At 35.3% G+C, this 13,067-nt stretch overlaps 1 protein-coding gene across 2 annotated transcripts in view; it reads right to left on the minus strand.

Annotated features, from left to right (window-relative positions):
• The window catches only part of hps5 (HPS5 biogenesis of lysosomal organelles complex 2 subunit 2), a 15,794-nt gene extending 3,645 nt beyond the window's left edge, over positions 1-12,149 (minus strand). The window contains exons 1-18 of one of the 2 annotated variants that reach the window (XM_059536962.1): positions 12,013-12,149; positions 11,055-11,170; positions 9,982-10,092; positions 8,902-8,966; positions 8,630-8,822; positions 8,039-8,169; positions 7,582-7,797; positions 7,400-7,471; positions 7,158-7,246; positions 6,215-6,393; positions 5,914-6,072; positions 5,092-5,248; positions 3,399-3,510; positions 2,854-3,000; positions 2,676-2,744; positions 1,315-1,874; positions 640-760; positions 389-538 (exon numbers count right to left, since the gene is read on the minus strand). In XM_059536962.1, the coding sequence (XP_059392945.1) occupies positions 389-538; positions 640-760; positions 1,315-1,874; positions 2,676-2,744; positions 2,854-3,000; positions 3,399-3,510; positions 5,092-5,248; positions 5,914-6,072; positions 6,215-6,393; positions 7,158-7,246; positions 7,400-7,471; positions 7,582-7,797; positions 8,039-8,169; positions 8,630-8,822; positions 8,902-8,966; positions 9,982-10,092; positions 11,055-11,159 (2,636 nt within the window). In that variant the 5' untranslated portion in view covers positions 11,160-11,170; positions 12,013-12,149. Of the gene's footprint in view, positions 1-388; positions 539-639; positions 761-1,314; positions 1,875-2,675; positions 2,745-2,853; positions 3,001-3,398; positions 3,511-5,091; positions 5,249-5,913; positions 6,073-6,214; positions 6,394-7,157; positions 7,247-7,399; positions 7,472-7,581; positions 7,798-8,038; positions 8,170-8,629; positions 8,823-8,901; positions 8,967-9,981; positions 10,093-11,054; positions 11,171-11,684; positions 11,803-12,012 lie in introns of those variants that run through there. The other variant, XM_059536963.1, reaches the window with a different exon arrangement.
• Positions 12,150-13,067: the final 918 nt, after the last annotated feature.

A 13,067-nucleotide genomic window follows, 5' to 3' on the forward strand; every position in this document is an offset into this window, starting at 1 on the left:
ATGCAAGTATTATGACCAGTACTTTTTTGTGGACGAGCGAGCGCAGGTTTGACTAGATGTATTTGGAGGTTATTACTCACGTCTCGTTCTGCACATATCCAAATGTTTCCACATTCGCAATGTATCTGAATGTTAAACTATAATATTATTTATTTTTTTAATGTAAACTAGACGGAAAAGATCATAATGATGCATAAAATTGTATTTATTTTATTTAAATGTATATTTAAGTTTACATTTATGTTCCAACCAACTTGAAAAATTCTGCTTGATAAATGCTCTAAAACTTTTATGGAAATGATTGACTTATCCCATATCGGTCGATCTTTACTTTACAGCTATGATAAACAAACATCATAAAACACTGTATAATGGTACGCAGCCTTACCGCTGCTGCTCGGCTCGTGATTGGACCAGATTGTCCAGATAAGGCAGGAAGTGGCTGGGTAAAGCCATGGCCATGATGTCAGAGTGGAGGATTGTGGGATAGAACTGCGGATAGGCACGAACAGCCACCTCTCCGTGTTTATCATAGAGTCTGTAGAGAGAAAAGAAGCATTATATTCAATATAAATGACATATTCAGGTCTGCAGGTGGCCATATTGTCATTAGATATACATAATAATAATTAAACTCACCTGTACAGGTGTGAGAGTAGCAGAGGTGCGTTCCAGGGCTGAAGTTCTCTCAGACTGCGCAGAGACTTCAGCAGATCGCCCTTCTGAATCACCTCCACCACCTTACTGGCCTGAGTGAACTCTACAACACGCCGAGGAATATTAGGAGAATTCATATTAACACAATGAATACAGCGAATATAATACACAGGCCTGTGTAATGATTCATTAGGTACATTTAAGTCATGTTGGAAAGATTGTGTTAATGAGCCGAACCAGCATTGAGGTTACCACAATGGCGTGAATAAGTGCAAAAATGGATTTGCAAAAAAACATTTTTTTTTAAAATTTAAAAACAATAAATCCAGTTCCATGGACATAATACTATAGTACTGAACAATTACGATCGAATATCTAACGATTCAATTTACAGCACCTTCAGGAACTGAATAAAAACATAAAAAAGCAAAAACACATTTAAATTTTTTTGTTTTAGTTTAGAGTTTTATTTTAGTATAAACTGAACTAAATAAAAATGGAAATATATATATATATATATATATTTTTTTTTCACTTTTTGCTTTGACCAGAGCTGCAATTATGACTTGCCAGCTAGTAAATACAAACTTCCCTAGAGGACTTAAATGCACCAATTATTACAGTTATGTAAAAAAAATAATGATGGAAAAAGCTTACCCAGCATGCCAGCAATATAGGCCTTCATCACCTCGCGGTGCTCTCTGTATCGCAGCGTACACATCTTCCTCACTCTCTCCTGGTCCAACAGGAAGAAGTACCTCCTCAGGAACACACACACGCTTTCGATGCCTCCTCTACCGGGACAGCCCATCTCCAGATAAAGACAGGCCAGCTGCGAGAGGTCAGCCTGGAGGTCAGGAGGCAGAGGTTTGGGGGAAAACAGCTGTATTAGTTCGACATGATTCGCCAGAGGTGGGAAAAGCGCTCTGACTGGGGCGGTGGAACAAGGGGTGCTCTCTCCATGCTCCTCTGCTTCAGTAAGGGATGCAGATTCATGCAGGTTAGCAGAGTAGATATCTGGCTGAACCACGACACAGCAGGACATTGATGAAACCAGCTCTTCTTCCTCCAGAGGCTTGTCCTCTTGAGCTGTTGTTTCTGTAGGTCTGGTGTGATCCTCCGGACCCAGGACCCTCTCCAGAACTGGAGCCCACTCTCGAAGTACATCGCTCAGACAGACAGGGTCCAATAAAACCATGGGATCCTGGATCTGAGAGCTGCAGAGGAACAAATATCAACTCTAATAATAGTCCAACGTGCAGGTAATGCAACTACAGTGATTGGGCAGTAATTTCATTTAGTATGATATGCTAATTTAATATAAACAATTTGAAAGAACTTGGAAAGTATTCATTGTCATTATTATACATGCATTGTATGACTTAACATTAATTGAGAGACTAAATATAGTTATATGTACTTAAAAAAAAAAATCATTTGAATCATTTGTCACACTGAAGGCTATTAAAATGAACCACAAATGGCACAACTGTGGCAAAACTTCTATTTCTAATTGTGCACATAAAATACATAATTTTGCTTTTGCATTTTTGTATTTATTTTCGACCTTTAAGTTTTTCTCTTTTAATATAATATATTGTAAAATTTAATTTATTTCTGTGATGCAAAGCTGAATTTATTAGCACCATTACTCCAGTCTTCAGTGTCACACGATCCTTTAGAAATCAGTCTAATATGCCGATTTGCTGCTCAAAAAGAATGTATTAATACTTTTTGTGCTATTCATATTTTTGTGGAAACCATGATAGATTATTTTAGGGGCCTTTAATGCACAGAAAGTTATAAAGATGAGCATTTGTTTGAAATGAAAATCTTTTGTAACACTATAAATGTCCAATTTTATGCATCCTTTTTGAATAAAAAGTAAATTTCCAAACAATTGCATGATTTTCTAATTCATGTACTAGATGCAAACATTCAACAGCTTATAATTCAACTCGACTGAACATCTTCCTGCCTGTATACAGCAGTACGGAGCAGCGCTCCTCTAAACTCACATGGCTTTCTTTGTGGCGGCCCTCAACTCCTGCAGCTCAGACTCCGAGCTGGACTGCTCAGCGTTCAATCTTACAGAGAGACAATCAAACACAACAATAAAAACAAAGTCAATATACAAATCACCAACAGCAGCAGTCAGAAAACACACATAGGAGTCAGAAAGTAAATCAGACTGACTCATGCTCGACTTCTTCTGGAAGAGGGGTCACTGTGGCCGTGACCTCTCCTTGAACCCCTTCCCTGAGGTCAGGCCGAGGCCACAGGTCTGCGTTCATCTGAAGCGTGTTGATCTTCTCGGTCGTCTTTTTCACAAAGCTGGAGACACTGAGGTACACACATATTCACAGACACAAAACACAGAGATAGTCATCAACATCAGGAAAGATCGCCCGAAATATAAGGAAATAAAATGATTTTGCATAAAGAAAACAAAGAGCAGAAATAACTCATAACCTTACCAATCTCAGGCATCAGCATAAAATGAGACAAAGCAATATGTGACACTATGTCAAAACAGGAAGTTACAGTTTTAAAAATAACCTGGTTATCAGCAGCTGCATGTTAATGAGAGCTAATAGAATTTTGACTCTTCAGTGGAATTTTACTTTCTTGTGATCCAGCCAATCAGAGCAAAGCAAACCGGGTCTGGTGTGAAATTTAAGAGGAAGTGAAATTATTAGTTTTAGGGACAGCTGTATAAGTGTGTGTGTGTGTGTGTGTACCTGTCTCGAACAGCCTGCAGGGCGACTCGTGGGGGTTTTGAGCGGAAAGGCAGCGGCAGAAACTGCAAGCTGATGTCTGACCTGTCGCCCTCTCCACGCACAGACTGAGAGTCTTCAGGACAGCAAAAGGAGGAGATGAAATAATAGAGAGATGATTGAAAAGAGATAAAGAATAAAGTCAGAAGATGTGTGATAATTAAGCAAAAGCACAGAATAAAGCAGATAATAATGATCAGAAAAAGAAGAATTTAAACATCCAAAACACCAGATAAATGATTAAACTAAGGCTCATTGATGTTTTTAGTGTATTTTATTGCACAATATATGACATACAACACACTGACATACAATTACTACTATAAAACTATTAAAATAATTCACAATATTAAAAATGATATTTTTTTGTCATGACCAGCTACAAACTGCATTTTTTTGTCAGTTGTTTGGTTTTTATTTTGGTCGACAGCTCTGCAAGCGGTGAAATCTCATTTGTCGGCATATCGAACATTCAAATTGTTTATTAAATATCAGTTAAGTTTTAATTGGTGGTGAGTTTCTTGCTTTGTGCAAAATATTTGCTTGGATGTGAAAATTGGAATTGGAATTAAACTCATTTGCTATCTTATTACACAGTCTTACGGTCAACAATTATCTGTTGTATGCTATATGCCAATAAAATGCCTTTTATTTGCTAATCCTTCTTTTTTTAACATCAATAGAATCAAGTTCCTGTTTAAATTAGTTTTCCTTGTTTAATATCCTAATTCAAAATGTCAAATTAGTAAAATGGGTAATTACAGTGTATTCTCTCTTATGAAAGCCTGTTTGTTTTTTGGGTTTTTTTTGCCATGAGATAAAAAAAAAAAGGAGCAAGTAATTGCAACTTTTTATTTCACAATTCTGCAAGTTTATATCTCACAACTGACCCTTCACCAGGGGAGTTTGATTGACAGGCGATCTGACCAATCATAGCGGCGAATCTGCCATTTTGTCCGACAAACAGACGAGGGAGTAGATTAGTATTGTTGGACTTGAACTTGAAAAATGGTGTGTATTGAGTTAACGATTTTCCGCAGTTAAAACAAGATATCTTCTGATGTTCATTCATGTTTATTTCTTTCAATAACCAGTAAAGAGGAAGAGATGATTGGTTCACATGCCGTTTGAACGCTGATCTGTCGTGGCACATAAAAGAGCCGCAAAACATTATTTATTGTTTGAATTTCTGAGACCTTGTTTCATAGCAGAAGTGACCTGCTCTGTCTTGTCTGTCGGCGTGTTGTCAGTTTCCTCTTTGCTCTGTGATGTATTTTTCACGGCGTGAGAACATGACGTGTGGAGTGAGAGTGGCGTGGCCTGTCGGGGACAGCAATAGTAACTCCTTGCAAAGAGTAAATTATAAGTTTGTGAATGAACAATTATGAAAAAAGTCAGAATTGCAAGTTTATATCTTTGAGTGCAATTCAGAGAAAAACAGAGATACAAAGCTGCAAACTGCCCGTTTTTATTTTTTTTCATCCCATGGCATAAACAAGCTTCCATACTTTCTGATCAATAATGAAATGTGAATGGATTACTTCCTGTTTTAGGACAAATAATTCCCTCTGAGAGAGCCGGAATCACAATCAGAAACAAGCTTTTAGGTCTGAAATCGATCTTCTGTTTTCTCTCAGTGACTCTCTCTCAGTCTCACCATTCTCCACCTGCTCCTCCTCGGTGAAACTGAACTCCCTCAGCCGCTCCTCCTCAAGCATCGATTGGTTGGCGAGGGAGTTGGCATCGTCGTCTGATTGGCTGCCTCTTCGGCTGATGACACGGTAGATGCCGCAGTCCAGAACATTGAAGCTCTCCTGCGCACAACAGACATTTTTATTTTAAAAACATCCATCTGTACCAGAAGTTGCGTTATACTTTAACATTATCCATCATTTCTGATGAACAGACGCGTAAAAATTCCATTCCAGTCTTTTAATTGCTTGTATTTTTGTTCTAATTTTTATTTTTAAATCATGAACCTACAGGAGGAGCATATAGGCTTATGCATTTATTATTTTATTTATGATGAGAACAGATGAACAGAAACTGTGCGTCACTTTTAATGTTCAACATTGTAGTGACAGCAAGGCCACTAACGACAACAACAACAAAAAATTCTTGATTTTAGTAGATTCTCGTTTTTATGAACCGATATCGATTCTTAAATCCCAATCGATGCTGTTTTTTCAGTTGATGAATGAACACTACATATAGTGTGCCTCCCATCCAATAAATCGCTTTAGACTAAATTCGGTGCTTTGTTACTTTTGTTATGAAACAAAGTCTCAGATTTCGCCACCAACTGGACAGGGTGGGAATTACACTTATAAATTACACTGTATAAATTGTAATCTGTCAAAGTGACGGAAAGCTTTCAAATTTTTCCGTCACTGCTAAAAAAAATATTCCGTCAATGATGGAAAATGTTCCATTTAACGCGACCTCTGATCTGTACATATGCTTGTGTTTTTGGACTCACGTGTGAGGAAATACTGCTCCTGCGGCTGCTGCAGGCGGAGTCCAGTGGCTCCAGTTTGCTGATCACTTCCTCCAGCTGACCAATCAGCTGCTGCTGGGAGGCGGAGTTTAGCTGAGCCTTAAGTTGCTCCAACCGATCAATGGGAAGGGACTTCCTAGCCTAAGGAGGAGATGCAAAAGAGTGATACTTTATTTGGAATGGAGTACTAATGTAATATTTAATGTTGATTAAATAATTTTTGTAATATTTAATGCATACTGCACAGTATGGACACTATGTGTGTTGGTGTTTGTATGTGTACCCTGGATGTAATAATGGCATGCTGAAACATGCAGCAGACGGTGGTGGCGAGCGTCCAGTTCTCCCTCTTCATCAGACGCTCCACACAGCGCTCAGGTGACATCAGAGACAGGTGAGACAAACGCCCGTCACCGTGTAGACAAAATAACTCATTACGGAAAACTGAAATCTCCACCACATCTATAGAGAAAAGATGACAGATACAGATCCAAGAGCTAGAAATCAGGTCATACAATAAAAGACATCATACGTTATTTATCTATTTTTTGTTATGAATGTTATAAAAATAATAAATATATACAAAATTATATTGCTACTTTAAAAACATATTGTTAAAATATGTATAATATTTATGTTTTATGTTAATTCTGTTTATTTTTATATTATTATTACATCATCAAAAAGTATGGTAATTTTATATTCAATATTTTTAGGAAGGCAGATAAAGAGCCATAAAGAGCTGTAATATAATATAATATAATATAATATAATATAATATAATATAATATAATATAATATAATATAATATAATATAATATAATATAATATAATATAATATAATATAATATAATATAATATAATATAATATAATATAATATAATATAATATAATATAATATATTTTTAAATAAGTAAAACATATTTAACATTTTTACAAAGTAATTTTTATACTTTATATATAGCTAAAATATAACATATATATATATATATATATTATGTATAAAATAATATTAATTTTTAAATAGTTATTAAATACATATGATAAAACATTAATACATTTATATATAAACCTATTAATAATATGTTTTAACATATGTATTTATCTATCTATCTATCTATCTATCAATGCATCGATTTGTTTTGTTTTTTGAGTAAATATATTTTTCTGTGCATTGTGAAGTTTCATAATTAAAACCTCATATAGGTTGAACAATGACCTCTCACCTTTGACCTCTGTCCACAGCAGAACCTGACCGCTGTGAGGGGTGAAGATGTAGATGGCCGAATCCGTCCAGGTGAGTAGGTTTTGATCACTAAGAAACACACACACACACAATTCACAAGTTAAATATTAACCCAAAAACCTTTCTAACCTGAGACGTTTATCATCACAGTCACGATAGCAGGTATGAAACAGTGTGTCTTTACTAAAGGTCTGGTGTTATTGTAGCACAGGGGGTGGTTACCCAAACTGGAGGAGTCTTGGGAAAGCCAGAGACTGTGGACTCGTCTGTGCTGTGTTGAAATGTGGCTCATTCCTGAAAACAAAGATACATAACACAACAAATACACAGAGAGAAAAGAATTGAGATAAGAAACTAAGAGGCAGAAGAACAAACACTAATGAGGTCACAAGCATGAGGCTCACTTGTAAGAGACGAGGGGCAGCGGTGGGCAGGCAAGCAGCTGTTTAAACTGGTGTGTGCTCAGGACCTCTCCACTGAAACTGGCCTCCCATATGCGAGAGCCGGGCCGGGCACAGTACAGCATCGACTGACCCCGCTGACCCGCCGAAACCTGCTGGAGAAAACATGCCCCAAACTCTCCATCTCGCTCTTTATTACCCACACGCCAGAACTTCTCCCTGAAAGGGGAACAGAGACAGGAACAGAGTGAATTTCCATTTAGTTTTTCTTATGATTAATATGCATTTTAATCTAAGTTATGGTCTGAGAACATTTGAGATAATGTGATCTCAATATCTGACATGAAATTTAGATCAAGTAAAGAGCCTAATTCAAATTAAATGTGAGTATTTTTTATTTTATTTAACTAATTGTTGGTATAGCTGTGGGACATCCCATGTCTCCTGCAAACACACACACCTCTCCGTGTCACACAGGTAGCAGCATCTGAGAGACGAGATCACCAGGTGTCCGTCCGAGTAGCCCAGCTGGACCACACGTGAATCCACTGTGGTGATGGACTGAATAGGGAAGATCACAAACCCAGAGCCCTGTTTGGACGCCAAACCACAACAAACACAGACAGAAACAAGCATGCATAGATTAAAATCACTGGTTATCATTTAAATGAGATGCATTAAACTGAATGCTTTTATTCAGCGAGGATGCATTAAATTAATCAAATGTAACATTAAAGACATTCATAATGTTACAAAAGATTTAATGCCCTTCTTTCGAACTTCCATTCAAAGAATCCTGAAGAAAATGTATTGCAGTTCATGTAGAAGAACAACTGTTTCGAACACTGTTAATAATCAGAAATGTTTCTTGAGCAGTTAATCAGAATATTAAGAGTGATTTCTGAAGATCATGTGACTCTGAAAACTGGAGTAATGATGCTGAAAATTCAGCTGCGCATCACAGGAATAAATGACATCTTAAAACATATTCAAATCTAAAACGGTTCTTTTGAACTGTAATAACATTCAACAACTTCAAGTTTTCTTATACCTTCCCGAGTTTAGATGACCCAGCTCGGACACAGGACACTTTCCCTCCGACATCTCCGGCAAACACTCGGAGGGCCGTGGTGTCCCAGCACAGAGATGTTACCGTCTGTCCCCGGTGCTCCCAGGACATAGACACACGCTCAGGACGGCCACGCCGCTCTAAATGCAGCTCCCAAACCACCACCAAACCCTGACTGGAACACACACACATCAGAAGAGTCCAGACTGGCAACCGAAAACACCAGGAGTGCACATAAACCTCAATCTGAATACCTCGTTGCTACAGCGATGAAGTCTTCATCATGGGGGCAGCATGAGACCTGTGTGACTGAGCCTTCCTAAAAAAGAAAAAAAAAAAACAACTAGGAAATTATGCCTATTAGGTTATGGCTATTAATCTCCACCATTTTTTCAAGAGCATTTAGAGACAGTAAAGTTTCCCTATTTTCACTGTCGCCTGTGCACAAACGTTTTAGCTTGTGAAAACATCTTTCATGAGACAAAGCAGAGAACGATGCATTCTGAGCCTAGATGCAAGTGTAAGTATCCTGTGTGCTGGTGTGATCAATAACTATTTATAAACACAGGAAAAAGCATGCATATACTGTTTCAGAAAACGTCATGCACATACTGTTGCAGACTGCACAATGTTTAAACATACATTTGGGCTGCATGAAAAAATAAAAATAAATAAATAACATGAATAATAAGCTAACACTTTAATTTAAGGTGTGCTTGTTACACACATTGCATGTACTTACTATTATAATAACAATAAATTATGCATAATTACATGCAAGTAACCCCAAGACAACCCAAATCCTAACCATATAGTAAGTACATGTAATTGATTAATATTACTCAGTACTAAAATATATAATTACATAATAACAAAGACATTATTAAATAAAAGGATCTAATAACAATCAAGAATATTTCAGCATAAAATTAAAAAACAAGAATATTTAAGAATAATAATATAGTAACACTTTTGTTTTACATTACAACTGCAAAATTACTATTTATGGTTTTAATTTCTTTTTTTTTTTAAACGTTAAACCATTAAACTTTAATTTTGATGCAAAACTTTTCTTTTTTTTTGTGTGTGTGTGGAGCAGCATTTACTGTGAACCAAGCCACTATGAGATGCTGAAAACACTGGATCACGAGCTGCTCACTTTTAAATAAACCTTGTTCATATATATACAGTGCCCATGCATCACTAATGCAAATACACTGATATCTAATCGATAATGGTGGACAACAGTATTTCGATACTGCTGATAGTTCTGTGCACCAACTCAATCACTAACTGTGTTAAAGGGGAACTTGTGCAATGATTTAGTTGTGTACTTTGTGTGTGAGAATGAGTTTCTGCTTCCAGCCGTCTCTCTGAATGAGGTGAAGCCCTCCGGCAGATGTGCCCAGAGCCAACCACTTCCTGGACACGGAGAGACATGTGCACTGCAAGATACACAGGCAGGGATAGAAGGATATTAGAGAGAATCTCACAAAACCTGCCAAGAGCAAGAAAATAAATAAATAAATAAATAACTAAATATATATATATATATATATATATATATATATATATATATAAATAAATATAAATAAATAAATAAATAACTAAATATATATATATATATATATATATATATATATATATATATATATATATATATATATATATATATATATAAATAAATATAAATAAATAAATATAAATATATATATATATATATATATATATATATATATATTAATCTAAAATAAAAATACTTCTGCTTAAAGAGAGCAACAATAAAGAAAAATTTTCATGACAATTAATAATTAAGAATTTTTAAAAATGAGAATAACAATGCATCTAATGTAATGCAACAACAACAATAAAAAATCCTCATTACTGAAATCCAGTGCAAATAGAATTAATTATATGTAGAATTTAAATTAGTATTCTTATATTAGTTATAACATTTTATATATTAAATTGATACATTTTTGTTGTACCGCTTTTGTGTTAAATAAAACAAATTATAATAGTTTTATTATCATTATATTTTATTATATGTCAATCATTTAAGCTAATACTGCAATGTTCCAATGTAATGCAAAAAAAAAAAAAAACGTAATGGTAATTTTTTTTCATGCTAAACATATTTTCAGATTTTTTTGGGGGCTGAAAGACGACCCAAACAGGTTTTGTTACATTCATCCACTTCCTCTCCATAATTAAAATAATTATTATTGCAGAAAATCAAATAGATTTAACAGAACAAAAACTAAAACGTGTTTTAAGAGGATTGCTGAAAGTAAACAGCACCAAGCACAGTTCAGGTCAGTTTGAACATCAGATGCCACATCAGCTGTAAAATCAAAACTTTGACTGTTTCACAATAGTTCGTTCAGTAGGTAAATGTGTGATTTACTCTGATCCGTCCCGAGTCCAGTCGAAGGGCGGAAAGGAGAGGGTCTAGACAGTCAAACTCTGTCAGGACATGTGTGCAGGACTCCACAGGAACCACAGGAATCATCCTGCCACGCTCTGAGAGGAAACAAGAGGATTGTTTTCAGACACATCCCTATTCAGTGTCATATGATTCCAGAGAAATCCAATTGAAAAAAGCATGACTACAACTCTCCTCCTATATTTCTTTTAATAATTTTCTACCATTTTTTTAAGACCACGGGACTATATATGCAGCTACATTTTTATGTATCAACTATATAATGTCTAAATTAACCAGATACACAATAAAAACAAAGTTGCAGAGTGACAGATTCCATCTATTTGGGAACTAACGTAGTATTTTCTTTTTCTTTTTTTACACACATGACAGTAAGCAGAAAAGAAAAAAACGCTTAGTAGCTCATGCATATACACACATTTGATCACTTCCCCTTCGTGTGAAACACACGTTTAGACGAATTCAGTTTGTAAAACACTTTATAAAAGTAAAAGTTACCAATCAGAGCGACACGTTAGCCGATTAGCATGACCTTTAGTCACGAGATCTGAGCTTAGAGCTCGCCAAAACCGCATAAAACATCGAACAAACCTGTTTTTGTTTAAGTCTGTTAATCTCATCGAGACTTTAAACAGTTTAATAAATGTGAAAGTTGATCCTGAGCTGGAAGCCCGGGGACTTTCACGACCAACAACGTTTTAGTTTCTATTTCTCCAAATAATGACTCCGAAGTCCTTTACGTTATGGCACGTAAAGTTACACGTTTAAGGCAACATAAAACAATACTTTTTAAACGTTTTTAAACGTTGTTTACTTTGTTGTTGATATAATTTTAACTTATTTGAGGTGGTAAATGTGCCACCTCGAGCATTTCTATAAAGTCATAACATCATTTAAACCATATAAAAACGCGTTTTACCTCCTCCTGAGCTCCAGGCGCATTTAAATCTGTGAAATTTCCAGAAAAGTAGTAAAACCCAATCATAAAGTGTGTTAAGTGAAGATTTGCTTGAGCCGTGTGTGTTTGACAGCTGACTGAAAACTGACCGGCGCTACTTCCTCATTAAGTGCCACTCTCTATGAGGCGCAGTGATTCACACTGAGAGCGGGGGACTATTTCTGGTGCAATTGGATAGTATTTGCCATCAAGCGCTTGGGAAACTTTTAGAATTAAATATATTATCAAATTAAATACATTTTCTAGTCATGCATTAAAAGTTTAAGTTTCATTTAAAAACATATGCATTAAAAACAAATAACTGTGAAGGACGCGTAGGTGCTCTTGCAGTAGAACGGGGTCCACTGGTCCATTAAAAGCTCTTGCTGGTATTGATTGATATTCGAGAAGCCGGTTTCATCAGCAAGCAAAAATAGCAAAGACCCTACCCTCAAACATCTTACAACCTTGAAGTGAATGTGTTTAAGCACCAGATTCAGATATATATGTATGAATTTTATTATATAAAGACAGCCATCACCAAATTCAAGAACATAATGACTAAACTGAACTGTATGATGAGTCTTTCTTGATAAGTTATTATAGCCTACAACAGTATTGATTGTGCACCGGTCCTGCTACATGATTTGATAAGTGACCTGTAAACGCAAAATCCTAATAAATATGACTTTTTAGTTTTCAATTGCACAAAATCTGTTTAAAAGTTTGGTTTGAGCATATTTAAGAACATTATTTTATTAAAATCAAAATAGAAATATATAGAAATAGAAGAATGCAAATGATTAAAATCAATACAAAATAAAAAACTTTACTACCTATTTTAAATTTATAAACTATATTACAATATAAATATAAATGTGTAAATTGATATGTTAATGAATTATTATTATTATTATTGCCATTACGATAGCTTTTTTTGTATTCATTTATTATTATTTTTTTAAATATTTATTTTAATTGCATTGTCTATTATTTATATAAGCCTGGAAGAAACGTGTGGTAACTGTTCTGCATTT

Source organism: Carassius carassius, chromosome 43, assembly GCF_963082965.1.
Source record: "Carassius carassius chromosome 43, fCarCar2.1, whole genome shotgun sequence".
In the NCBI taxonomy this organism is placed as follows: Eukaryota; Metazoa; Chordata; class Actinopteri; order Cypriniformes; family Cyprinidae; genus Carassius; species Carassius carassius.